General features: G+C 50.0%; 2 protein-coding genes across 10 annotated transcripts in view; one reads left to right on the top strand and one right to left on the bottom strand.

The window, feature by feature from the left end:
• CRTAC1 (cartilage acidic protein 1) overlaps nucleotides 1-14,116 on the top strand; it is a 157,085-nt gene extending 142,969 nt beyond the window's left edge. The window contains exon 15 of one of the 2 annotated variants that reach the window (XM_042908092.1): nucleotides 14,027-14,116. In XM_042908092.1, the coding sequence (XP_042764026.1) occupies nucleotides 14,027-14,049 (23 nt within the window). In that variant the 3' untranslated portion in view covers nucleotides 14,050-14,116. Of the gene's footprint in view, nucleotides 1-6,833; nucleotides 7,485-14,026 lie in introns of those variants that run through there. The other variant, XM_042908090.1, reaches the window with a different exon arrangement.
• Nucleotides 7,370-27,061, bottom strand: GOLGA7B (golgin A7 family member B). 8 transcript variants are annotated; one of them, XM_042908098.1, is made up of 9 exons: nucleotides 26,924-27,061; nucleotides 24,320-24,422; nucleotides 19,000-19,298; nucleotides 17,811-17,948; nucleotides 15,375-15,458; nucleotides 11,256-11,381; nucleotides 8,366-8,518; nucleotides 8,178-8,279; nucleotides 7,370-7,668 (listed from the first exon to the last, which is right to left on the bottom strand). In XM_042908098.1, the coding sequence occupies exons 5-9, from the start codon at nucleotides 15,438-15,440 to the stop codon at nucleotides 7,618-7,620; spliced, it is 498 nt and encodes a 165-aa protein (XP_042764032.1). In that variant the 5' UTR covers nucleotides 15,441-15,458; nucleotides 17,811-17,948; nucleotides 19,000-19,298; nucleotides 24,320-24,422; nucleotides 26,924-27,061; the 3' UTR covers nucleotides 7,370-7,617. The 8 variants fall into 8 exon arrangements, with proteins under 8 accessions (XP_042764032.1, XP_042764029.1, XP_042764027.1 ...); XM_042908095.1 differs by lacking the exon at nucleotides 7,370-7,668 and adding an exon at nucleotides 20,151-20,338 and having other exon boundaries at nucleotides 7,931-8,279; nucleotides 26,924-27,016; XM_042908093.1 differs by lacking the exon at nucleotides 7,370-7,668 and having other exon boundaries at nucleotides 7,931-8,279; nucleotides 26,924-27,016.
• Between the last annotated feature and the right edge of the window lie 671 nt (nucleotides 27,062-27,732).

The following is a 27,732-nucleotide window of genomic DNA, read 5'->3' as shown; positions in this document are numbered from 1 at the left end:
GTCCAAATTTCCAGGCAACGTACTCAGCCCCATGAGGATTTACCCACCTTACAATAGTGGTGTTCAGGGAGCACTGAGCAGGGCTGAGTGGGGTCAGGATACACACTTCCTCCCCTCTCCTCCCCTCCCAGGACAGGTGGAGATCATGAGCAGAGCCATGAGATCACAGCCAGGGCAACTCAAAGCAGCTGCCCAGCACAGGGGATGGCCCGGCATCACGGCCTCTACCCTTTTTTTTTTTTTTTAAGTTTATTTATTATTCTTGAGAGAGACAGAGCATGAGCAGGGGAGGGGCAGAGAGAGAGGAGGAGACACAGAATCCGAAGCAGGCTCCAGGCTCTGAGCTGTCAGCACAGAGACCGACGCGGGGCTCAAACTCACAAACCGCGAGATCATGATCTGAGCCGAAGCCGGAAGCTTAACCGACTGAGCCACCCAGGCGCCCCCTGCCTCTACCCTTTAAGTGAGTTAGTCAGTGACCACCTACAGTTGAATTGTTATCATTCAGTGGCCACTCACCTGTCTGCATCTGCCTAAGCAGCCCCTCAGGTCGCATTACTCCAGGGGCCAGAGGATTTCACATCTGTATATCCCTGCCTCTTCCTGCCTCATCCCTTCCTGCCAGCCTTCCTGGTGGGCTGCATTTTGCATTCACCTGCCAAGGGCAAAGCACTGTGACAGGCACTTGAGGGCAGGGAGTGGGAGGCACTGGAGGTGAGTGAGATAAGATCCCCACCCTCCAAGAGTTTACCAAGGAACTGGGGACAGAGGGGAAAAGGCCATTCATTGCCATGCACAAGGTCCAGTAAGCTAGGTATAACATTTCCCCCTTCCAGGGCCTGGCTCAGGCTGCTCTCAGGTGGTAGCTGGTCCCCAATCACTTTTCCATTACAGAAATCGATAACTTAAATTACTCCAGAATAACTAGCCCCATCATGCCTCTGCAAAGCTAATTCTTCTGTGTCCGCATTTGCCCACATGCTTCTCCCTGGGTCTGGAATCTGCCTTTATGAGGCAATCCAGGTAGAAAGGAGTCTTTCACCCGACTGTGACACAGTGGCAGAATGAGAGCAGGATTTGGGGTCTGACGCTTAGGTTCAGGTCTTTACTCTGACACTTACTGGCTGTGGGTGCTTGTCAAGCTACCTAACCACCTGGAACATCAGTTTCCTCATCTATAAAATAAGAATTCAAATATAACCACCCACCAGAGTGTTAGCGAACTAAATGGAATAATAACGTACATGAATGTTCCTGGCGTATATTAGGGAACCAGTGAACCCTTGGACAAATGTCTGTTTATTCTATGCAAGAATCTGAAACCTGGCTATAAATCTGTATCACGAGGCCACTGTATAATGAGGTCCTAGAGTAACTTCGGCAATAACAATAATATTTTACTTGGGAGAAATAGATTCTCATTCACCGAGATGCATTTTCATCGTGCTCTCATTTTACAGATGACAGAGCTGGGACTCAGGATAACTGAGCGCAGCGCTAGGGGACGGCAGACTGGTGCAGCCTTCTGACTCCCCCTTCCCACTCTTCCACCGCCTCCGTGGTCCCTGATTCAAAACCGCAAGGCCCGGTGCAGCTCCAGGCTGCCGCACGCTGAGTTCTGCCATCCGGCAGGTGCTGAAATGACAAGCCCGTTAAATAGCCCCTTAGAGGAAGAGCCGTGAGCTCGGCACTCTGCCCTGGGCTCTGCCAAGAGAATAAATCCTCCCAAAGTTGCCTGAGAAGGGTCGTGTGGAAACGTCAGAAGGCTGGACTCTGAAAGGAAGGAAAGAAACTGATGTTACCGAACTCCTCTGTCATGCCAGGCACATTCTAGGCCAGTTTCTCAGATTCCTCAAAACCAATTGTTCTTAACCATTTTTTATTGGTTGGCACATACTCCTTTGAGAATCTGCTGAAACCTGCGATCCTCTTCCCCAGATAAATGCATGTTATTTTGCAAATATGTGAAGGAGGTGGGTCAAGGTCAAGAGCTCCTGGTGTAAACCTGGGCCCTTTTAGGATTTTCTTAGGTACCAGGGACCTTTCTTCTCTTTTGGAGGCCCCACCCCTCATCATATCAAACATTGTCATATATATCCACAACTCACACTAAATTACACACACACACACACACACACACACAACCAGAGTTAAGTTGAATTACAGTGGACTGTTTGACAGTATTACATTTTGTAGATATGTAACAAAGTATTAATTTCAGCTTTGTGTTTACTTTTCCTATTTTGGACCCAGTAAACTTTTTTGGTAAATTTTATTGAAATGTACCATACCTATAGAAAAATACACAAATCTTAAGTGTGGAGCTCAATGAATTCTCACAAGGTGAGCCCGTCTGTGTAACCAGCACTCTGCTGGAGAAACAGAGCATGAGCACCCAAGAAGCCTCCCCAGGCCCCCTTCCATTCACTATACCCCATCCCAGGACAGCTGCTCTCTTAACGTCTAACACCAAAGATTAGCTCTGCCTGTATTAGAATGCCTTACGAGTAGAATCATAACTTGTACTCATTTCCTGTCTTGTTGCTTTTGTGGAACCGATAAACTTTTATTTGGGCCTCGGACATCTTCCGAGGCCTGTAAAAAGGCTCATAGGCTCTGGGCGCTGTCAAAATCGGGGGTTCTCGACCTTATTTTCACTCTAGAACCTCCAGGAAAACTTTTAAAAAGTCCTAATGTCCAGGCTGCACCCCAGAACAATGAAATCAGAATCTCTGGGGATAGGACGGGACATCAGTGGTTTCTCTTGCTCCCTGGGTGACTTTGACTGCAGCCAAGGATGAGAGGCACTGGCCCACGCGATTTTGTAAAGTTTTAGTACCCCTATCTTACAGCTGGAGAGGACAGTGGGGCTCGAGGGGTCTCCACCACATGCTACCCTCATAAAGCCTGAATTCCAATTCAGGTCTCACTAGGAGTGGTATTTGCATTGCCTTCACGCTTGGTAAATAGTCAAGTCCAAACGAAGCGTAGGTGCCTCCTGCCAGAAACTTTCCTTACTCTGAGTCCTTCCGGAGCTGTGGTCAAGGGAGCTAGGGTTTCCCAAGAATAAGGCGGTGCCCCAGGAGCTGGCCGTAGGGAGAGTCACCGCCAGCTGGACTCCATCTTTGCCCCACAGGGTTTGGGAGCCCTGGGGATGGTTCCCAGGCTGCTGGGTTCCGGGGTGCAGTGCACGATTCTGCCGCTCGGTGGCACCACGAGCTTCTGTAAACCCTGTGGTTTTCACACACCCCAAAGGAAGCTAGAAAGCAGTCTGGCAGCAGTGACCACGGGGGAATGGCAGCCCAGAGCTTCCTGGGGGTTCCTCTGCTCGCTGGGGCCTGACAGGGCCTGTTCCTGGCTGGCCAGGGGGATGCAGAGACGTGGCTGTGACACAACCCAAGGAGGAGGCCACTTCCCCCATAACTGAGCCATTAGAGAAGAACCAGGGAGAGAGAAGCCACGCCTCACCTGCTTCTCCCCGCTCTGCCCTTCACCGAGCTGCCCCCGTGGGCTCCGCAGTTGAAGAGCACAGCCCACCCACGCTCCCGTGTTGCCTAGAAGCTCCAGCCCTGGGCTTGGAAGTACCAGGCACAGCTCCAAGTCCTTACCTGGGAATCTGCCAAATCCTAACCTAGGATGACCGAGGACCTCAAGCTCTGACAGGGTCCCTAAACCTGGGTGAACTTTGCCTAGATTCAAAACCAAGCTCTTCCACTTCCTAGTTGTGTAACTTTGGGCAAGTTATTTAACTTCCGTGAGTCTCAGCCTCCTCATCTGTAAAATGGGAATAATAGTCCACATCTTACGATTGTCATGAGGACTGAATAGTTATGTGGCATCTTAGCCTAGCGCATGGCACATAGTGATAAAATAAATGTTAGCTACTATTGTGTATTATTACTATAAATAATAACCAACAGGACAGAATGTCTTGCCAACAGGACAGAATGAACTTTCCCACATGTTAAAGAACAGCCTCCATTGTGACAACCCCACACACCCCAGGTTTGAGCAGAGGCAGTGAGTCCAGCCTGCCCCAGGGCTCAGGGAAAGGCCCAGCTGCCCCTTAGGAGCAGCAGGCACAAGTGTGAAAGCCGCCCAGAGTCCCAGTCAGCACCAGCCAGAGGGGATGTCCCCAAAGCCCCCACCCTGGGGGCTGGAGCCATTATCCCCACAGTCTGGTGAGATCCTCTCTTGGCCCACAGACCTGAGTGCGTGACCCTGGCCGCCCTGAGGCCTAAGGCAACTTCCATCCAGATGCCATCGGCATGGTGTCAGGTTGAGCACTGGGTCAGGAGATCTTGGTTCTAAATTTGGTACCACTGTCGGTCAGCTGTGTGAACTGGGGCAAGTCACGTGACCTCTCTGGGCCTCCATTCTGTCTCATTTAGATGATCTTAAATCCCCTCCCAGCTCTAGCATGTGGTCTTACCAAAGTATCTGGTACACAATAGGTGCTCAATAAATGTTATTTAGTTTTATAAAATCCAACATACGACTCTGCTAGGTTCTAACACCCTAGTCTTTAAAACTGAACGACTTCTCTGATGCAACCCCTAACAGGGCCCAACCCAGGGTGAGAGCTCAAGAAATGGGTATTTATCTCATTACTGACTTTTGACCTGGCTCTCTGTCAAGCTGCTCCCTCCACCCAAGGCTGCAAGTGCCCCATAAAGGCTCCATGTTAGAGGATCCAGAGCGTAGCTTCCCCACTAGACTACAAGCTCTAAGAAGGTAGGGTTGGTCCTGCCCACGTCAGCCTCACTGCTTCTTCAAGAACACCCAGCCCCACCTCCTTGGCATGAGGTGGGTGGGCAGCTGAGTATCCACTCCCTGTGGTCCTGGGGCATAGAACTGATGGCACCCCATCACCATCGGGGAAAGAAGTGGCACAGAGCCTCAAGCTGGGCAAGTCCTTTTATTGGAAAAAGAAATAATAAAACCAAAGGCCACTGCATCACCTGTGCCCAGCCATCCCACAGGAGAGGCACAGGTCAGACATAAGGCCTGGCCACACAGTGGGCCAGAATGGGCATGGGCCAGGCCGCAGCCCTCTGTGGGGGATCGTGGGACCAGGACCTGCCCACTGGGGCTCAGGGCCTGCCTTTGGCTCCCTGGGTAGGCACCTCCCTCCCACACACTGCTGTCTTGTCCAAAAACAATCAGGCCCCTCTTTGGTTCCAGAAAGCTACCTTCAGTGGCTGGTCTTTCACATGCACTTGTAGCACCTCCTGCCGGCTGAGGCAGGCAGCCTCTCTGTCCATCCTCAGGGCACCAGGGCAGGGCTTCTTCCTTCCCACTGGCCACCCTGGGCCTTGGCAGGCGGGGGCCTCGGTGGCTGGATGCTTCTCTTCCCTTTCGAGAAAGGAGTTTGCCTTTTCCCCTGCAGGTCGCCAGTTCCTTTGAACATCCACAGAAGCCTTGTTTACACGGCCTTAGAGAGCTCCAGAGCCTGGGTGGGCTGAATGGGCAGCATGTGTGGCCCTGTTGCCTTGTCACCGGGAGCTTGGGAGAGGGACACAGAAGGTCCCAGAAGGTTGGCTCTGCTCTCCTAGACCCCCAGCTTCTCTTCTGCCAGAATGTACACAGTAGAATCAGAAGGTAGGGAGAGCTTTGCAGGCGGGGGAGAGACCAGGAAGAAGAGCCGAGCTGGCAGCCCCAGGCAAGGGGCAAGGAGCTTTAGGACATTTATTTACAAGGGGACAGGCTGGACCCATGCAGGGAAGCAGCCACAGACTATCACATACAAAGATAAGACAGGATGCAGAGAGGGGCAATCATTGGCCTGGCAACCAAGGGGAACAGACAAGTGCACGGTCACATACACATACATACACATGCACCCACAGGTGCAACCACACATGTACACACACACAACTGCACTCACACACATCCATCCACATGTGTGCTCATACACACACCTACACATACACATGTGCATTTTTGCACATAGCGCACTCACATATATGCACTCACACGCGTGCCTGCATGCACACACACTCATTCTCACATACACACAGGTTCTAATCTCAGGAAGTTGGCTCCAGTTCTGAAGGTTCAAACCTCCCAAGGCTACATGTCTCCATGAAGCATTTCTCCAGACCCCCAAATAACCTCCTAGAGCCCCAGGCTGTGTGCCCCACAACCAGCGCCTGATGTCCTGCAAAATCTCAGGAGTTGGATATTTCTTGGCAAGGCCAAGGTGGCCTCCAGGCTTTGAGCAGAGGAACGGGAAGCCAGGAGTCTAGAAGAGGTCAGGAGGGGACTGAGCAGCTCCCATCTCCCCAGACCTCGAATCGGTGGAGGCAGGATCACAGACAGGCAGAGCCCCTGCAGTGGCACCAGAAAGAGCAGATACTGGGAGACAGCCACGGGGAGCAGGACCCTGGGGGGAGAGAGTCCTGGCAGATGTGGGATTTGGGGTGAGGAATCATGCGGGAGAAGGGCATTCTCTCTGGGACCTGAGCCCCCCTCCGGGTGTTGGGTAAAGAGCTGCAGAAGCAAAGGGCTGTCCAAATTGTGTTAGCCCCACCCCCAAACCCCCACCCCAGCCTTCCCCTGGAAGATCTGGCTGCGTGTGACCAGACCTCCCCCATGGAGAAAATGCCAGGTCAGGAAGTAGGCCGTCCTGCCAGGGGTGACAGGCAGGAGGGAGTAAAGGGGGGCGCGGGTAGATGGCCCGCGGGAATCACCGGGCCAGTCACCCTTCCTCCCGCCCCACCCCTCCCTGGGGAGCAGCAGGGGCCCAGAGAATGACTCAGAAGCGGGTGCTCTGGTAGCGCAGCCGCCGCAGGTCTGAGAGGCCCTCAGTCCGGCCGTACACCTCCCTGCAGGGACTCTCGGCCAGTCACCGGGCCCCCGCCCCGCCGCCCCCGCCGCTGCTGCCGCTGCCGGAGCTGCTGCCGCTGCTGGAGCTGCCGCTGCTGCACCGGTCCTCGTAGATGGAGATCTCGATCTGCGGCCGGCGTTAAGGAGGGAGCCCCTGCCAGCTGCCGAGAAGGGGCGGACGGAGGCCAGCAGGGGAGCGGGCGGCCGAGCCGGTGCCGCGTCCCAGACAGCGAGGCCGGGAGGCCCGGGCCGCTAGACCCCAGCCCCTCCGCGCTGTCGCGGGCGCTCGGTGTGCACACGCACACAGCGACCTGCCGGGCCGAGCACTGCGCAGGCGCACAATCGGAAGCTTCCGCTTTAGTGGGTCTGATTACCAAACACCGGGACAGGTGGTGGTACGGCGTGGGAAGTGGGAAGACCTCGGTGTCCCGAGTTCTAATCCTGAGTCGCTTTCTCTCGAGAGATGGGACTTTAGACCGGTCATTTAACTTGTTACCCATGAATGGCCGCGTGTGTAAAATGGTGGTAATAATGGAATCTTGGGGTAGCTGGGGGACTGATTGAAATAACGCTTGTAAAGCTCTAAGCCCAATGCCTGGCACTTAGTAAAAACTCAATTAAAAAAAGGCCCCTCTCACAGGGCTTTGTAAACAGAAGATTCCGGTCTTTGTGTTTTCTTTCCTCGTTTTCCTCTCAATTTTCCAGTAAAAACATTTTTTTAACACTTCTACTCTGCGAGTGGGCTGTGTGTACACCTTGACCACACTTTTCCAGGTGGAGCGAGCAGGCCTATAACCCAATTCCTGGGTCGGCCACCCACCAAGACTTCATTTTTCTGATCTGTAAAAAGGGGCTCAGGATGTACACCCAGGAGTACACGAGACCGTAGACATGTAAACGTGTGCAGAGATCCGCGTGTTCCCTGAGGGGCAGTGCAGCTTCACGGTTAAGTGTGGGACTGGGCTCAAATCCTGGCTCTGACGTTCACCGGCCGGGTGACCCTGGGCCAGTGATTTAACTTCAGTGGGCTCGTGGGCAGAGGGAAGAATAAGAGTTACCCACCTTGTAGGGGTAGTATGAGAATTACATCGTTTCAAAGCAGTTAATATGATACCTGGCATGTATTAAGCGCTGAAGAAATGCAGCCCAGTAAAAGCAAACCCTGAAATTCACAAAAGGCATTGATAACTTATAGTGGGGGAGGAGAGCTGACGACCAGTGATGTGGGGAATCCTGGGAAAATCCCTGAGCAGAGGCCCCTAGGGTGGTCCCTATTTCTGGGTGTCTTCACCAAGGAACCCACCAGTTGGCAGCTCTGGGCCCTTGCACAGAACAGCCAGGAAGGATACGACCCGCATCCCGCGCTCCACGGGGTCAGTGAGCAGGAGGCCTCGAGGGGCAAAGATCTTCTCGTTCTGCTCCTGGATGTAGCGGGAGATCTTCTTGAGAACCTGCAAGGAGAGGGGCCGGCTGAGGATGAGCGGGCAGCGGGGGAACCCTGCAGGAGGGGATGTAGGGCAGTCAGGAGGGGAGCCACCTTCTCGTAGTGGGTCTCCATGCAGAGGAAGATGAAGTAGGCCGTGGCACAGGCCAGGCAGCCCTCAAGGTAGGAGCTGCCCCCGATCTTCTCCGCCTCCGCGTAGAAGCTGTTGAGGGTCTTCACGGTCTCCTCAAAGAGCTGCCGCTCAATCTGGAGGAGAAAGGGACAGGGAACCAGGTTGAGGCCAGCCTCCCTGGACCGGACAGTCACAGGTAGGAGGGCGGGTGGCAGTGGTGGGGCCACACGGATGAGGGGAGTGGCACACAGGTAAGATCGGAGAAGCTGCCCGTGGAACACTGGACTGGGAGCCGGGAGACCTGGGGTCCAGTCCAGACCTGACCATCAACTAGCTATGTGGCCTTCAGCTGATGACTTAACTACTCCAGCCTCAGTTTCCACAGCTATAAAATGGGAATAAGAATGACTACTTGGCCTCCCTTGGGAGCAGGAAACTCCCACAATATCAGAGACGTGAAGGCTTCCTGAAAGCAGATGGTCAGGCAGGAATTCTGGTGACTTCGTCGCCCCCCATTTTCATAGCTGCAAAAGCGCCCAGGACCTAATTGGTAGGGGCTCCCCATGTTTGGATGGGACTCCAACTGCATAAGACTGATTATATGAGATCTCAGGAGTATCTTCTCTCAAAGAGGTCACCAAGAACACGACAGCCTCGTGGGCGTGCACAACTGGGAAGCTGTCCTGCCTGCATCCATAATCATAATAGCTAATATTCATTAAGCACTTTCTATGCTTTCTATTTTTAAAAGCACTTTCAGGTACCAATATAATGTTGCGTATCAACTATACTTCAATTTAAAAACAAATAATAAGATTTTTATCAATTTATCTGGCAACTGTAGATTAAATTATGCAATTGCGGGGCACCTGGGTGGCTCAGTCGGTTAAGCGTCTGACTTCGGCTCAGGTCATGATCTCACAGTTTGTAGGTTCCGTGTCAGACTCTGTGCTGACAGCTCGGAGCCTGGAACCTGCTTCAGATTCTGTGTCTCCCTCTCTCTCTGCCCCTCTCCCACTCGTGCTCTCTCTCTCTCTTTTTCTCTCTCTCAAAAATAAATAAACATTAAAAACATTTAATTGTGCAATTGCTTCATCTGAAAAAAAAAAAGCTTTGCAGAGTCGGATATTTTTTAAAAAGTTAATCAAAATAAATGAATAAATAACACACTTTCCCACATTTTCACTTCAGTAGCTCAAAGCTCAGCTCTGTGGTCCCGGCCACCGTCATCTCCGGCCTCTTAACTGGTCTCTGTGCCCCCAGCCCTGCCAAGGGAGGCTGCTAAAGTCGGATCATGTCACAGCTCTGATGAAGAGCTTCCAAAGCCTTCTCATCTCTCTCCAAGTAAAATCCAAGAAGTCCTTATATGCCTGCTAGGCCCTACAGGGCCTGGCCCTGCGTCCCCTGAGCCCGCCTCCTGCTTTCCTGCCCACTCAGTCCCCAACCAGCCACACTGACCGCCCTGCTGCTTCCTGAAAATGCACAAGTCCTTTGTGCCTGTGTCCTCGGATACAACACGCCTCCCCCAGACACCCCCACCCCAGGCTCATACCTACAGGCCTAAGGGCTTACCTTATCTCACAGACCTCCCCCCCCCCATTCACCTCTCCCCTGCTCTCCCAGCCCTGTGACCCTCACACACTTATTTTTCTAGTAGTGGTCCCCACTGCAGCTGCTACATATTTACTTGCTGTTTTATTCTTCATACCTTCCAATCGAAAATGAACTCATGACTTCACTTCTGCATCCCCAGTGCCTAATACATAGTAGTTGCTCAGTAAATACTTGCTGAATGCTAAGTGAACTTGTCCAAGGTTACACAGCTCTGACCTGAATCTGTGCTCTTTAATAACGCTACACTACATTGGGAGGTCATGCTCCAAGCAGGTGTCAAAGTGGCTGTAGGCCCATTTTTTACATTCCTCAGAACACCCCCTTCCCCACTCACCACTACAGGATCAGAACTGTCCATCACACAAGCTAGCATGGGACCTTCCATGTCAATCTAGGACAAAAGGTCTCCCTAAGAACAGTCAGAAGCTTTGGGGTTCCCAGCCACTGTCCCTACACAGATCTGGAGTGAACGCATAAGAAAACATTATGCTCTACCCCAAGAGTCGCCCTGCCCCAAAGGACAGGTGTGTCCTTTGATGAGATGAGGAGACCTCACAGCACCCTAAAAGCTGGCTACCGATCAGATTAACAAAAGGCAGCCCTGCCCCACCTTCCCAAACCCACTTGGATAGGCCTGGGCTGCTGAATGAAAGAGCTGGGGTCTGCCTACCGCCCTCCAGAGGGCAGGCTCTCTAATTCCAGGACAGTGTTACAACAGCCTGGGAATGAGGACCATACGCACCCCCGAACCGGGAGCAAAACTGGGCAGAAGGAGCTGACTTGCAAGGGGTTGGTGGTCCACGAGACACCCAGGTAGCTGGCTGAGTCTGGAGGGAGGGGCTGTGGGCAGAGCCCTTGGTCGATGACCTGGGCATCGGGATTTCTTAAAGGTCCCCAGGAAATTCTAACGTGCAGCTGGGGCTGAGACTGCTGCCAAGAAGTAGAGATTCCTGAAGCTGATGCCATCAATCGGACTAAGGAATCTGTTTTTGTTTCATAAGCTCTCCAGGCGACTCTTGTGCTACTGATGTTCCAGGGCCGCTGAACTAGGAAATCTCTGAGGCTTTTTCAGCTCTAACTTGCAGTGAGGTGACAGCAAGACAATGTTAGGGACATTTTTTAATTCTGCCACGTGAAGTGCCTGAACAAGTTATATGTCACATATTACTTTCATCCTGGAAAAAAAAAATACATTGGAATAAGTCCCTGAGTTCCATCACGGCCTATGTTCCAAGTTTAGAAAAAAGACATCCTTACCCGGCTGTCCAGCTCCGGGGGGAATTTGGTCTGGAACTGACAGATGGTCCCATCACTGTAGTCTCTTTGGATAAAGACCTTGGTGGCCAATGAGGCACTTCGCCGCAGCTCCTGCAGATTATGGACCTGAGGAGGCATACAGCAGACTCACATTCAGGGTGACCATCCATCTAGGTTTGTCCAAGACTGACGGAGGTTTTCAGGATGTGATTCTTACAGCACTAAACCAACAAAGTCCCCGGCAAACCTGAACATTAGCCACCCTACAAGTGCTCCAGGAAAGTCATGGGGAAGCAGAACTGTGGAGTTGACTAGAGAAGACACGTCAAGCTATCCCAGAAAGATCTAGAAAAAGCCTGAATTAGGGCAAAAGCTGAGCCAAAAGGGGATGATGGTTCTGGAATCATCAACAGAGCCAGAAACAAATTTTAACAAGAGGAAAAGACTTCCTGGTAGCTGGCCCAGATCCTTCTCTCTCTTTCCCCTTCTCCCTCCCTCCCCCTCCCTTCTCCCTCTCCCTCTCTTTCCCTTCCCCCTCCTCCTCTCTCCCTCTCTCCCTCCCTTTTCCTCTCCTCCCTTCTCCCCACCCCCCGTTTACCTCCTTCTCCCTCCTTCTCACTCTCCCTCCCCCTCCCACACACACAGAGAGCCTTTCACACTTTTGTTCACTCACCAAGTATCAAATATTCACAAATCATCAGGCCTCGTGCTTGGGGAACCCAGCCCTGAACAAGACTGAGGTCTCAGGCCCCAGAAGTGGGGCTTACAGCAAGGTTGGGGAGGGGAGTAGGACAGAGGAGGACATGATAGCCCACCAACTGGGAGGGAGATTCGGATAACCCAGAAATTAAAGAAACACCTTGCCCTGGTAGGAAGAAGTGGGGCAACTCTGTCCCTTGCCCACACCTGCAGTTTTGACATTGACACAAACTCTAGCACTTGAGGGGACTGGGCTCAATTAATAGAAGAATAGGGCCTCTTTCTTCCACTTCCAGCCTTAGTCACCCACATTTGAAAGAAGCATCCCACTGGGTAAAATATGCCAAACATTGGAACCATGTGGAGGCCAAGCCCCAAGGGCAGAGTGAACACACAGCCAGTTCATCCTGTGTAATTAAGGTGAATCTCTTCCGTCATTCAGCTTTCATTTATTGAGTCCCTACTATTGCCGAGCTCTGGGGATGCTGAGCAAAGACAGTCTGTGAGCTCCAGGGAAGAAGACAAGTAAATATATAATAAATTAGCCTGTGATAAATGCTTTAGAGAAGTAACATCTTACCCAGAAATGCTTACTCAGAAAAGACTTCCTGAGGTCTGTGTTGAGTCATCAAGAAGGCCAGGAGTTGCCAGTGGTAGGGAGCAGGCAGTGGGTGGGGAGAGGGATGTAAAGTCAACCCAGACAGAGGGAGAAGCTTGTGCAAAGGAAAAAGATGGCAGAGAACACAATATGCTCCAGTTGACTGCAGGCAGATTTCAGCAAGATGGGAGTTGGTTTGTGGATTAGGCCAGAGCAGGGGGGAATGACAGTATAGAGGACAGTACTATCACAAAGAGCTGGAGGGGGGCTCTACTAGAGGGGAGGGTATAGGACAGAAGACAAACTTGCTTAAAAGCTGGGGGAAAGTGGGGCGCCTGGGTGGCTCAGTTGGTTAAGCATCCGACTTTAGCCCAGGTCACGATCTCATGGTCTGTGAGTCCGTGAGTTCGAGCCCCGCATCGGGTTCTGGGCTGATGGCTCAGAGCCTGGAGCCTGCTTCTGATTCTGTGTCTCCTCTCTCTCTGCCCCTCCCCCGTTCATGCTCTGTCTCTCTCTGTCTCAAAAATAAATAAACGTTAAAAAATTTTTTAAAAAAAGCTGGGGGAAAGAGTAAGCAATGAGAGAAAAGTAGGAGAGATAACTTGTAGATCAAGGTTCAGAAAAGGGGAAAATCAGAGAACACTGCAGGAGACTTTCCTACATCTGGCAAAGCTTGCTCTACGTAAGAGATGTGATACCAGAGTACTGGGGCCGAACTGAAGAATATATAGATGCTCCTCTTGTCTGAACTGTCCTTGATTCCTCTAATCAAGGTTTTAATTGAGAAAATCCCCTTGACATTCACTAGGATCGTATGATAACTTTGAAAAATAAAGAAGGCTTTAGTGGTATAAGTGTGTTATTTGTTACTCTGCTCTATCTGGTTAGGATCTCATACTTTTATATTTTCCAAAGAAAAGGAAGGGGCTGTGGCCTTCCTCTGCCCTTCTAAAACCAACTGACGTGAGCCAGTGGATCATGAGGATGGATTCCCCTAGCCCCAGAAGGATCATTCAGGAAGCTCTGTGAGGGATGCATGGGAATTAAGCATGACTGGGTAAGAGGCCAGTGACTGGGGTAAGAGGCCATTTGAAGGGATGCACTATGTTTGTAGTGTCCGGGGAAACACAAAAGCAGGTCTAACCCAAGAAAAGTGATGGTGAGAATGGAAAGAAAGGGAAAAAACAGTGATTCAACTCTTCTATTATGGATAGAGCTTCTTCCCCTCTGACGGCCTCCTTTGTCTATGTCCGAGTGCACACATGCACTGTGTGCTACCATGAAGGTATGTGTCTGTGACTGTCTCTAGTGACCACTTCTTCCTCCTAGGCGTACAATTAGATTAATCCCCACCCTGCCTTGCAATTAGGTGTGGCCATATGACTGAATGGAATATGAGTGGAAGTGATGAATTCATGTATAGGTTTAGCTCACAACAACCAGCCACTCTTCTGTTACCTTTCCTCTTCCACAGAAACCAAGGAAGCTGTATGTTGAAGATGATGGGACCACAAATTGGAAAGAGCCTGGGTCCCTGAGTCAGCCTGGAGGAGACCTACTTGCTGATCAGGATCACTTCTCTGGGACTTTACTGAACAATAAACTTCTAGTTTATTATTCCATTAAAATTTTAGGATGCTATCTTGCATAGTATGGTCTCATCTCCTCTTGGCTTTGATCTGTGAGTTCTCAAGTACCCAGAGTAGGAGAGCTCAACACCCTTTCCAACCCCAAAAATCCTGAGCCTTAGAACAAAGCCTCTGGGTGACCAGGGATCTACTTCCCTCCCTGTAGAGTATTTGTGGAGTCTTGAGGAGTTGCTAGAAGATGGTATCAGACTCATTGTATATTCCAGAGCTTTCATCTCCCAGATCTATGTCAAGCACAATATAACACACTCATCTGTAGTTGGCAAAGAGTAGGACTTAAGGCAAGGCAGCATCTCCTGGCTCTCCCCATCCACGGTGGCTCAGTTGTGAAGTACCAAAAGGCCCTGATGGAAAGAGGGCCCACTGACCTGGGAGCAGGATACCTGGGTGCTAGTCCGGGCCACATGACCCTGGGCCTCCATTTCTTCAACTAGAAACTGAGAAGCTGGAACAACATAATCACTTAAAGCCCCTTCTAGCCCTGACATTCAAGAGGCTTTCTCAGGGATTATGAATGCAAATGTTTATAGGAACTAAGCATGTAAGTGGGTTGGGTGAGGGCTGTGGCTAATCAGAGAACCCACGCCCTGTCTCAAGAAAGCGGCTGACCACTGCCATGTGAGAATGTGAGCCCAGGATGCCACACTTCGACATCTTAAGAGAATGCATAAATCCAGATTTCCTTAATATCAAATGTCTTGATTTTTTTTTTTACATTTCCAATAAATATTTACATTTGTAAGCACTAAGCAGACAAAATAAGGCACAACTGTGAACAAGATTCACTCCTAGAATTGCCAGGTTAGGACCTCTGAATAAGAAATCCCATCATAGGGGCCCTTGGGCCAGAGCTAGAGCCAAGCTCCAGGCACTTGCCAGCTATGTAGCTTTCAGGAAGCAAGCACAGGTTTTCAGGAGAGATCCATGATGCTCTGATCCCATAAGAGGATCCCAGAATATGCCTGCACCTCTAAGAGACCACAGCTTCTGTGTCTCCCCTGAACAGCGACTCTGGGGTTTCTTAACTGACCCTGGCACCTGGGCTTCTCATCTACTTCTTACCTTCCTCAACTCTGCCCTCTCCCCTGCCACCATCCCAGGCTTGCTGGCAGCTGGCTAAGGACACCCCAAGAGGCATTTCATGAGGAAGAAAGAGAAAGTCAGTGGCAATACCTGCTGGCACCAATTTTTGAACTGCAGTATGACAGGGATAGGGAGGCAGCCTGAAGAATGGGCCATACACCTGACAGAGCCAACCTGGTAGAGATGAGGAGTAAGCACTGGAGTTCAGAAGAACATTCCCAGTCCCAATCTGCCCAAGACAAACAGGAGGCCCCATCTGGCCCACATCTCCATCCTCATTAAAAACTAGCTAATTCCAGAGGATGCATTTGAGGCTCAACTCAAGAATCAGGAGATTCAGCTCATGAACCAACACCATGATCCCTGGCTGGGGTGTGGAGGAGGAGTGAGGATCGTGAGTCAGAGGCAGCCGAATCAGGCCTCAGGATGGAAACCCAGGCACAGGGCCTCCCTTCTTCTCAGCCTACACAAGGGCCCAAGCCCAACCCACTGTCTGTTGGCTGTTAATTCCAGGCCTCAGAGATCAAACCTCCAAATGCCTTGCTTGGATAATGCTACTTGGGTGCATTTAAAAATCTCTCAGGGGCCGGGGGTGCCTGGGTGGCTCAGTCGGTTAAGCATCCAACTTCAGCTCAGGTCATGATCTCACGGTTTGTGAGTTCAAGCCCCGCATTGGGCTCTGTGCTGATGGCTCGGAGCCTGGAGCCTGCTTCAGATTCTATGTCTCCCTCTCTCTCTGCCCCTCCGCCGCTCGTGTTCTGACTCTCTCTCTCAAAAATAAATAAACATGTTTTAAAAAATCTCTTAGGGGCCAAACTCCACCACTTAAACTTAAAGAAGCCCCTCCCAGCCAGGCATTTCCCAGTTGTCCTTGGCCATCTGGACTGTTTCCCAGGGTGGACCCTGCTCCCAGTGACACACATTTGCAGAGGTTTGTTGCTCAGGAAATGGGCTCATTACAGTTTTCCAAATGAGGTCAGTGTATCACTCAGGAGGCTTCATTCCTCCTCTGAGTTCCTCACACACACTCCTCCCTTAATGCTAACTCCTAAACAGAAATTGGGAAGCAGAAAAGATCCAGTTTCCATGCCTTCCATCCAGGGATCCAGGGACATCCATGCTTTCTCTATGTTTCTGCCTCTCTCCTCCTCACCCATCTCTCCCTCCCCCTCTGTCTTTCTGTCCCTCCCTCTCTTTCTCTCCCTCCCCCTCCTCCTTCTCCCTCCCTCTCCTTGTCTTGATCTCCTCTTCACCTCCCAAAACACCTTCTGCTGGAACTGTGGACTTACCAGTCAGAACCCAAAGGGAATGGCCAAGAAGTTTGGCATGAGGTTTTCCTTCTCCCAACAGGTTTTCCCTGGTAATCTTAACTCAGTCCTAACAGTAAAAACAGCCTGGGGAGAATGACTCACTGCACAGCCCAGATAATGTGCACATTCTGTGCCTTGGCAGAGCTAAGGCTTCCTCCCTCAGTACTGCCAGCAGGGTCCACCCAAGGCCAAATTGGGAAATGGGTAATGTTTGTCCTCTGCTCTCCATCCCTTCTGGGCATACCTCTGTCCCTCTGTCCCTCTACCCTCAAGCTGACCCAGCCAGGCTGAACAGGGGGCCTGAGTCCTTCCTGAACTCTTCCGCATCCGTTCCCCCATCACAGCCTCACGTGCCCACCTCGCTGTTGAGCAACGCCGTTGGCTAACTGGATACACCTGGCTGCAGCAGAAAAAAACACTGACCAGGGAGGCAGAAGACTCAGTCTCTAATCCTTGCCCTGCCTCTTTTGAGCCATAGTCTCTTGAATACGTCTTGCATTCCAGTTGCATTATCTGTAAAATGGGATAATGATGCTACTTCACAGAGATCAAGCAAGCTCCTGAGCCTCGGTTGGCTCACCTGTTAATTGCGGATAATAACAGCATCCTTGCCCACTTCACAGGGGTGCTCTAAAGCTCAAAGGAGATCATACATGTGATAGTGCTTTGTACACAGGAAAGTGCTATATTCACAGAGGCATTAAAAGCAGAGCCTCTCCCAGGGGAGAGTCACGCATGCCTAACAGCAGCCTCCTAGAAACACTGCCTCAACCTAGAGATGTGAGCCTGCTGGTTGGAATTTCTGGACCATAACAGACCTGAAGTGGAGATATGATGGGACAGACGGCCTCCTGGGATCTGTCAGATCACATCACAGGTGTGGCTGCCTTCTCTGCCCACTCCTCTGGCCCAGCTATGCCAAGTTGTCCTTTGCTGCCCAATACCAGCAGGCTTTGCTGCCGCCTGGCAGCCTGGCAGCCCTATCTGGAAGGTGACCAGATCCTTGGTCATTTCTCCTTTGTTCTTCCTGCTCTCCTCAGTAACTTTGGCACTTTCCAAGCTTTCTGATTATTTATTTATTTTGCATTCCTCCACCTGTAAAACCAAGCTCCATGGGTCTGCTTAAGGCTTGGCCCCTCACAAGGTCCTAGAGGATGAGCTCTCCTAACTAACCTTGTGCTTTGTCACAAAGCCAAGCAGTACCAAGCAACTGTACCTTGTTCTGTGGTGGCCACAACAGCAGAATTGCAATGGTGACACTTGGTGTTGATGTCACCCTGCTCACCAGGACGCCCCGATGCAATGCAGAGAGTCATTCAAAAGCCTGTGCTGTTCCCCCTGGCTTGCATCCCAGCTGGGTGAGAAGTAGGGAAACACCACAAAAGAAGTCAGCATCAGAACTGGGGAGACCCTGGTGTCCTGGGTTCCGCTCCGAAAATCCAAAGGAAGAAACTTTTCAGCTCTGCTGCTAACATGCTGTGTATCAAATAGGTCCTCCCCTTCTCCATGTGGTAGCTTTACCACTTATAAAGTGGGAACATAAAGAGCTCCACTTCCCACATGAAAGGAGGGAGTACAAGAGAAAATTCCTGACCTCTTAACCACTGCACCAAGATTCTGCCCTCAGCCAACAGGTCCCTGGGTTCAACTTTCAAGTCCCTTGAAGGTGACACACCTATAAGCACACCCTGGAGAAGAAGAAAAAGACAGCTCCTCCCATCAGACCCGGGAAATGTAGACACCCTGGTACAAGAAACTTGAATGATATAAAAAAAGGGGGGGGGGAGCAGGGGCAAGAAAGCATAATATGCAAAAGTAGAGACTGGTGCAGGCAGCTCATTAAACCCAACTGTTTGAGGTTTTGGCCTGAGGATTCTTTGTCCCCTCACTCGCCCACGAAGGAAATGTGAAGGTGGACGTAGGTCTGTCATCTTTTAACCAAGCTTTTGGGTTTAAAAGCTGGATGGCTGCACTGCATAGCAACAGCAACCAGCCGCCTTCCTTCCCCTAAAACAGGGGCGAGCTCACCTCCAAACCTCCAGGGAAGTAGTTTTAGGACTAGCAGTTCCAGGGTAAGAGGAAACCCCAGCTGGGGCCCTGGAGCAAACCTGGTGCTAGTGCCAACAAGTGGCCTGGGCAGCCTCGGGGACTCAGATGGGTAAGATAGCCAGAGATGAGATGAGTTCTCAGGAGAAGCCCCCTCTTCCACCCTGCCACTCTTCCCCCTACCCCTCCCCGCAGTACTGATTCAGGGAAACCACCCCATCCTACCCTACCCCACCCCCTCACTCCACCCCACCCCACCTCACCCCCCCCTTCTTCCTTTCCCGCCCAGTCCGCCCCTAGCGGGGATGTGTTCCCGCACCAGTCAGCCACTGCCTGCGGGCCGGGCGGTCGCCCCCTACCTCAGTGGCCATGTTCCAGGGGCGCCGACCGCTCCGAGCCTGCTGGGAGGCCGGAGAAGGGGGGCTGTCCGCGGTGCTGACTCGGGGAGCGGGTGGGCTAACCGCGACGAGACGGGGCCCGGGGCACTGTCCGCGGTGCTGATGCGGACGCCGCGGGCCCGGCTAGTTGGTGGGCCGAAGGGCGCCTAGGTACTGGCGACCGCCGCTGTGCTATCCGCGGTGCTGATGCGGGCGCCGGGCCGGGGAGGCGAGGCCGCGCCCGAGGCTCTTCACCGCCCGATCGCCGGCTGCCGCTGCTCCTGCAAGCAACGGCCCGGTTTATCTTTGACAGCGGCGGCGGGGGTGGGGGCGGCAGGGGGAGGAGGGGCCAGGCGCCTCCGCGGACCGGGAGGGGGAAGCGCGGCCCCCAGACTCCGGCGCCCGCCCGCCGGAGAGGAGCCCCGCCCGCGGCCAGAGGCTTCGCTCCCGCCCGGCCCCGAGGCCCCGCCTCTCCTGTCAGCCCTTCCCCCTAGTAAGAGCGCCAGGAGCTCTGCGCTTGCTACCACGGCCTCCTGAGACTTCCAGACCCGGAGAAGAGAGAGGCAGGACGGTTCTGGGGCAAGACACTCAGCTTGCGGAGGCTGACAGTCCTCCACGCGTTCGCAGGCCCCCAGGTGCGGCCTCTTTACCTTTTCAACACCCCTCCCCCAACCCCTCCTCCACCGTGGCCCCAGGCTTCCTCTACCGTATTTTTCTGTTCTTTCTCCCCGTTTCTTCTCTGTGCCCCCCTCCCCAGACTTGCATGGACATTCCCTCCTCTCCTCATCTCTTCTTTTCACTGCTTTGAACCCTATTAGCTAGAGGAGAATGCTGCTGACTGCAGAAAATCATTTCCTTTCTTTACGTGCCTGCATTTCATCCCCAAAGAAACCCTGGGGTCCCTTCTTTCAGGGAGCTCCAGAACTGAAGCCAGTCTCTCCACTGCTCTTCCTGACCCTGGCCCCACCCCTACTCTTCGCCCTCTCCCCTGAAATCCCAGTGTTTACATATACACCACCACCACTCAACAAACACAAGCAGATGGTGCCAAACTGGTTTACCCAGGATGTCGGGGCTGGCCCTGGCGCTGCCTTCACAATTTTGACATCAAAGCTTCCAGCCAAATGACCTACCTATTTCCTTAATAAACAAAAAGGAAACACCAACACAAGTGCCTTTTTACACATCCATAACACCCCTAGGTCTTTGGGGGAAGCGGAGTCTGTTCCTCTGCAGCTCATGCAGCCAGGAAACCTGGATTCTGGCTCAGGCTCCTCCAGCTGTATGACCTTGGTCAAAAGCTTCACCTCTGAGCTTCTTTCTGTAAAATGAGGACCGGAATTCACTAGACCATTTCTAGGATCCTTTCTTTTCTTTCCTTCAACCTTTTATTTTGAAATTTTCAAACCCACAGGTTGAAAGAATAGTACAATAACCATACTGTCCACCTAGCTTCAACATTTGTTAACATTTTGCCATATTTTCTTGATAGATATGGAAACATAGATATATGTTTGGCTAAATTATTAGGAAGTAAGCGACAGATATGAAGTTTTCCCCTTCAGTCCTTCACCGTGCCTCTCCTAAGAATAAGGGCCTTCTACCCAACCACAATATTATCATCACACCTTTAAAGATTTCATAACATCTAACATGCTAGGATAGTTTACTGCACCTAAAACACATCATTAGCAATGGCCTCTCACAAATTCCCTTCAGAACTTTTCATTTTTAATAGCTAACATTTATTGAGCACTTACTATGTTCCAAACCATATGCTACATACTTTACTTGTACTGTCTTATGTAATTCTCAAAATTACTCTTTGAATTAAGTGCTATTATTATCCTTTAATTATTCCCACTTTACAAACCAGAAAACTGAGAAAATTGCCCAAGGTCGTGTGGCTTGTGAGAAATGGAGGCAGGATTCAAAATACAAGCAGTCAAGTTCCAGAGCTTGCGCGGTTGATCCTCCTAACTGTACTCCTCCCTTCAACATCTTGTAGACCTTAAACTAGCAGATCAGTAACCATATCTCCAACTGCCTATTTTGCAGATGAACAAACTGAGTCCCAGAGGATAAATGAAATGCCAAAGAAGTTAAAGGCAGATGTTTCACCCCACCTTAGAGTTTTGGCCAATGATTTGGCATCAAGGAGCAAACTGAAAATATCTGTGAATCCTATGGTGGTCACGAATATTAAATAGTTGCACAATCTGATGATCTCCATGGACACCTCTCCCAGTTCCTCACACTTAATTTTTATCATATTCATTAAACAACTATCTGGAAACCACTCTCTTTGCCTGATGACAAGAGATCTAGATGAGTCCATTTAACAAATCTATTCATTCAATGTACATTCCTTGAACATTTCCTATGTATCAGACACTCTTCTCAGAGCATGGGCTACAGCAGTGTCTACATGCACAAAGACTCTGTTCTTATTGAATTTACATATTAATGGGGATAACAATCAGTAGCCATAAACAAATCAGTATAAAATATGTTGAGGTGTGATCATTGCTAGGGAGAAAAGTAAAGCATGGTAAAGAGAGGTGACAGAGGAGAGTTGCTTTAGAAAGATAGGGAATGTTTTTTTGATAAGGTGAAATTTGGGCAGGGGCCCGAGGTAAATGAAAGAACTTAACATGAAGGTACCTAAAGAAAGAGTGAAATCGCTTAGAGGACAGTACAAGGGCAGGTGGCAGGAAGGAGTAGGCTTGGCATGTTCGAAGAATAGCAGGGAAACCAGTGTAGCTAGACTGGAGTGGGCAAGGGGTAGAGAGATGGGATCTGAGATCAGAGAGGTAACAGGAACCAGGTCTTAAAGGACTCACGGGCCCTGATAAGGACTTTGGATTCTATTAAGAAAGTGGGATCAACAGCCTTAGAAACTTTAGGGTAGAGGCATGGCATTATCTAATTGTAGTTTTTTACACGATTCTGAATGCCAGGGCTGGGATGGAAAGGGGAGCAAAGCGGGAGGAAGGCAAGGATGGAAGCAGTGACACCAGTTAGGAGGCTGAAATAGAAGCAGTGACACCAGTTAGGAAGTTAAGAGTAGTCTAGGCAAGATATGGTGGTGGCTTAGACTAGGGTAGTAGCAGTGCAGGTGGGAAGAAGTGGCCAGACCCTAGATATAATTTGAAGGTAGTGCTGGCAGGACCTGTTAATAGACGGGGTGTGGTATAAAAGTGAGTCAAAAATGATTCCAAGTTTGGAAGTCTGAGCCATTGGAAGAAGGGAGTTGCCATTTACTGAGAAGGGAAGCCTAAGGACTGAGTAGGCCTGAAAGGATGGAGAACAGTTTTGCTTAGTTGATTTAGGTTTGAAATTTGATGTGCATATTATACATCTAAGTGGAGTGGGCATTTGAGGTTCAAGAGAGAGGTAGAGCGTTGGAGAGCCACCAGTATGTGAACAGTATTTGAAAGCGGGTGACCAGATGAGATCGTCTAGGGAGTGGATATAGCTAGAAAAATTGTCCAAGAGCTGTTCCTGGACACTTTATTACTTACAGGTTGAGAAGATGAAAGTTGACTGAGAAGAGTGACCAGTGAAGTAGGAGGAGACCCAAGAGAGTGGTGTCCTGGAGCCAAGGAAGAAACCTGGTAACAGAGCCCTACCAGCTGTGCCGAGAGCTGCTCATATGTAGAAAAAGATGAGGACTAAGAAATGACCATTGGGCTTGACAGCTAGAAGGTCACTGATGAGCTTGATAAAAGCTGTTTCAGTAGAGAATGGGGATGAGATCCTGAGTGAAGTGGATTTGAGAGTCTGAATGGAGGAGAGGAAGGAGAGCTACTGAGAGTGTAGACAAGTCTTGAGAGGCATTTTGCTGTAAAAGGGAGTGAAGAGTAAAACAGTGGCCTGAAGGAGAAGTAGGAGCAAGGGAGGCTCTTTTAAGATAGGAGTACATTGAAGCTTGCTTGTTGCTGATAGAAATAATCCAGTAGAGAGGGAAACACTGAGGGCTCAGGAAGAAGAGAGTTAATTACAGAAGCAAGCCCTTAAGAGGTCAGCAAAGGTTGGGATCCAGGGCAAACATGGAGGGGCTGGCTTTAGAGAGGACCACAGACAATTTTCCACCACAGATAAATGGGGAGAAGCAAAGTAAATGGCCACAGATGTGAGCAGGTTGGGTGTTGTTGTATAAGCAAAGACCCAAGCTCTACTCCTTACTCCTCTTCAGCTAACCAGAGGCTTCATGCATCATGACTTTCTTGACAAGTGCATTCAACCATTACATACAGAAAGCTTGCTATGTGCTAAACATGGTGCTGGCACTTTTCTTGTGTGGCCCAAAGAGAGCTCTCCTTCCCAATGAAGTTACAGGACTAGGACTCTATGGAGAACCTTGAGCTAGTCCACGCAGGGATGATCCCTTTTAATATCCAGCTCCCCTGACTAGAAAGAGACTGTAACAGCCTCCGCCTTTTATCACTACACCTTCTCCAGTTGCTACACCAATCTTGACAGACCTCAAGGCTTAGAGGCATCAAAGTGGAGACCATGGAGAGAGATCCACAGTTGGAGTGGGGAGTTTCATACCAGGCTGACTCAGAGCCAATGGGCAGCTACAGGATGGGATGTTCCCACACTTCAGTCATTTGGACTTTAACTCTTGAAGCAGAAGAAGACACTGAGATTTAATCTGACTAATAATTATTACCCAGCTGCCTTGGGACAAACCAGTCCTATGCAGGAGCTGAGCTCTTTGATGTTTTGTCATAAATTAATGAGTTTGCCCACAAAATAACATCAAAGAAGATCTACTGACTAATTCATTGTTATCATCCTCCAACCTGTGGCTATATTGGAAAGTCTCCAAAAAAAGGACCACAGCCAGAAAAAGAAACCCACTGAAAGATTTGGAAATCATGATATTTGGAAAGGGATGAGAGAGAAATGAACTCCTGCAGACTGTAGAGGAGACAGGAAAAGATTAGCAAATCTCAAGGAAATGAAAATGCCAGGGACACAGAAAGATTCTCAACACTTGGGTCTGGAAGGAAAATGATTGCATGAATGCTTGAGGGGAAAATTGTGGTCTGGATGGTCTCAGATGGTGTGATCTCAGAGCACACTGTGGGGACTACGAGGAAGCGTGTGGTAGGAAACTGTGTCTCTGGAGTCAGATGGCATGGATTTCAACCTCTCTCTCTATTTACCATGTGACCATCAGTAAGTCTCAATATTTCTGAACCTCAGTTTTCTGATCTGTAAAACAGTGGCAATAATTCTCCCTCCCCAGATAGGATCCCTCCAAGAATAGGAGGTTTTCTCCAGATGTTACCTGACTCTTCCAAATCGGGTCTTTCAGGATGAAAACAGGAAAAGATTTATGGAGATGCCTTGCTAGAGATCAGCAGCATTTATTCTAGGCGAAGCAAGATTTCCTAAGGCACAGAAAAGATCAGCAAGTGTGCTTCATTTAACTCTGTGAGCAGTTACTGAATACCCACTCTATGCCAGGCCGAAAGAAGACCATGGGATGTGTCCAACCCCTCAAGGACACCAAAATATAACCAAGTGATGACTAGGTTCTGTGATAAGTGCTAAGGTGTAGAGAGTTTCCTCAGAGTTAGGCCCAGGAAAGGTTTTACAAACTACATGACATTTGAGCTTGGACTTCAAGGATTAGTATCATATCCCCAGACAGCAGATAAAAGAACATGGTACACAAAGCCAGGAAGGCATGAAAGGTGCCTGGAAACACAGAACCTCTGGGACTTCAAAACTCAGGAAAGCAGCTGCCAGGGATGCAGCAACAGGGATGACTGCAAAGGCCCCAGAAACATGAATGGAGGGGACCCGCCCTAAAAATAGTACCAGAGCAGGCAAACAGTGACACATGTCTAGAAGTGCAGTCACTAGGAGGTGACTAAGCTAATGGGGAGTTGCCTCCCTTTCTTGATTTCATTCATAGTCTCTCTCCACCTCTCTCCCTCTCTTTCCCTCTCCCTCTCCCTCCCCCCCTCACTTCCCCCTCTCTCTCTCCCTCCCGCCCTCCCTCTCTCCCCACTGGAGGAAGTAGAGTGGGAGGCAAGCGTCTATAAGAATTCACAGCTACCCCAGGAGCAACTGCAGATACTGGAACTATTCACCAAAATGTTCACCTGCCGCTACAACAGCCACTGTGCCGGAGGCCAGGCAGAGCACTCAAAGGACCCCTGTTCCAACAGGGGCTCCAGGGGCCCCCTGAAGTAATAATCATCAGATGATTGACTGCAGGGTGTCACTTCCACACAAGCACACTGGCCACAAACTCACCAATCACTTCAAACCATAGCCAGCTGGGGGAAGATGCAAGGCTTCTGACTAAGAAGTGAAAATTCTCTGAGGAAGTAAACAGGCACGAGCATAAAGGGTTGATAGGTGCTTATAAAGCATCATTAATTACAAGAGTCAGAAGAGATCATGGAGTTCAAACCAATTTCAACTGAGGAACCCTTTGTTCAAACAACATCTTGCGTGAAAGTCAGAGATATAAAACAAATAAAAGGAAGGAAGGCAGAGCTTACCTAAGTCTACCAACCCCTCACTCTCTACAGAAGCCGCCAAGATACCCCTCTGAACCCCTCCCCCCAGGGCTCAGGAGAATAGGGGTTTTTTAATCATCAAAGTAACACATGCTTATGGTGTTAAAAATCCAAACATACCAAAAGACTTGTAATAAAGGGCAAAAGGAGTTCTCTGCCTACACTTACGCCTTCCTACCTTCCACTGTTTTTCCCCCAGAAGAAATGACTTTTCACTCTTTTTACTGTTTCTGCTTTAAATTCTTCGGAGAGTTTCCTTTACCTTGCTAAATGATATGCCTGTACTTCTGTATCTTGATTTATTAACTTTAGAAACCTTGTCCTGTTTTCTGCACTGACAGAAGAGAACTTAGCTCAACCTGCCACCCTCACCTCCCAATATAGTCACAGCACTATTTGAACTTGATTTTTATTTTTATCAAAGTAATACATGCAATTAGTTTAAAATTCCAACCAGGGACAAGGGCTTATAGCAAAAAACAAAAACAAAAACAAAAACAACCAAAAAAGCCCAGAAGCTCAGTCCTATCTCTTCCTTCCCTCTCATTGCCCCCATGCTCCTTCCCACTAAGGTAGGTTGGCTCGTGGGAGGAGAAAACTTCTGTTTGGTCCTCCCCCCTTTTTTTTCGATAGCATTCACCACCTTTTCTAGCAAAGGCTTTATTGTGGGCTTTACTATGCTCTTTGTTATGTTCACCGATGTATCCCACATATCTAGAATAAGGTCTGACTCAACAAATATTTGTTGAATTCATTAACACAAAATTCTGTGGAAAAGGGAGAGAACGAAGTAGGGCTTCTTGGAGATAGTGTACAACCAGTCATTTTACAACCGATTCATTCTATGGGAAGGAATGGATATAAATGAAAATTTTATTTTATAGATAAGGCACAGTGCTTCTGGACGGTGCGAGGGGGGTGCTATAAAGATAAAGACTTCAGTTCAGACCCTCTTATTGGTTTTACATGTTTGGACAAGTCAGTCCAATTAATTGCCTTGGAAAGAAAGTAGCTATTTGCTTAGGTTGGTCGAGGCCAGGTGGGAAATGAGTGTTGAGAAGTGCCCTTTGCCAAACCCACCATCCCAAGGACAGTTCCTGCTGTGAAAGGAGGAGCTGAGATGCTTCCTCCAAGGGTGACAGCCACCATGGGCCCCAGAACCACAGGCCATTAGCCCAGAGCTGGGCCCCGGGCATGGCCGGGGAGAAGAGAATTCAGTCCTGAGCCCAAGAACTGCACACTGTGAGTCCTACCTTCCAGATGCATCTCATAGCCCTCTAGTCCCAGGAAGACTTTCCTGAACCATCCCACTCCCAACACAGGGCTTTACAGACACCTCTCCGTGGCTAGTATCTTACCGTGCTTTGCCTGGTAAACTCCTACAGAGCTTTTGGAATTCCTGACCACTGGCCAGGTCACAGGGCGAGTTCCAGTGATTGGAATGTTTCCATAGTCTTCAGAGTTCTGCCAGCCTGTTCACCATTCCCTGCCTCTGTGTCATCTACGACTCCTTCTGGCCCCCTGACATGTCCCTGTATCCATAGCTTCCTGAGCTGAAAAAAATATCACTGTCTCTTCATCAAGGCCATAACACCCCAGGCTCCTGTTTTTCCTGGGCCCGGCACGTCTGGCCCCTGCCCATCCTCCGAGCCCCTTCTTACCACTTCTCTCCCTCGCACCCTCCATGCCAGCCCCAGCCATGATGGACTTGGAGTTTTCAGTCCCCCAACTCTGCTACACTCTGCATCATTTCCAAGCCTTCATCTATGCTCTGCCTGGATCATTCTTTCCCTCTTCTTCACCTGAATAAATCCCCTGGGGGTCTCAAATTTAAAATTCACTACCTTGGGTAGTACTGGTTTTACTTTATTTTTCCATACATTTTGTTCTGATTATGTTTATTAAAATGTTATTCTTGGGGTGCCTGAGTGGCTCAGTTGGTTAAGCATCTGACTCTTGGTTTCAGCTCAGGTCATGAACTCGTGGTTCGTGAGTTTGAGCCCCGCATAGGGCTCTGTGCTGATAGTGCAGCCTGCTTGGGATTCTCTCTCTCTCTCTCTCTCTCTCTCTCTCTCTCTCTCTCCCTCTCTTTCTGCCTCTCCCTTGCTCACTCTCTATCTCTCTCTCACACAAATAAATATTTTAGAAAATGTTATTCTTATTCTTT

This window comes from Panthera leo, chromosome D2, assembly GCF_018350215.1.
Source record: "Panthera leo isolate Ple1 chromosome D2, P.leo_Ple1_pat1.1, whole genome shotgun sequence".
In the NCBI taxonomy this organism is placed as follows: Eukaryota; Metazoa; Chordata; class Mammalia; order Carnivora; family Felidae; genus Panthera; species Panthera leo.
This window is presented reverse-complemented; position numbering and strand designations above follow the sequence as displayed.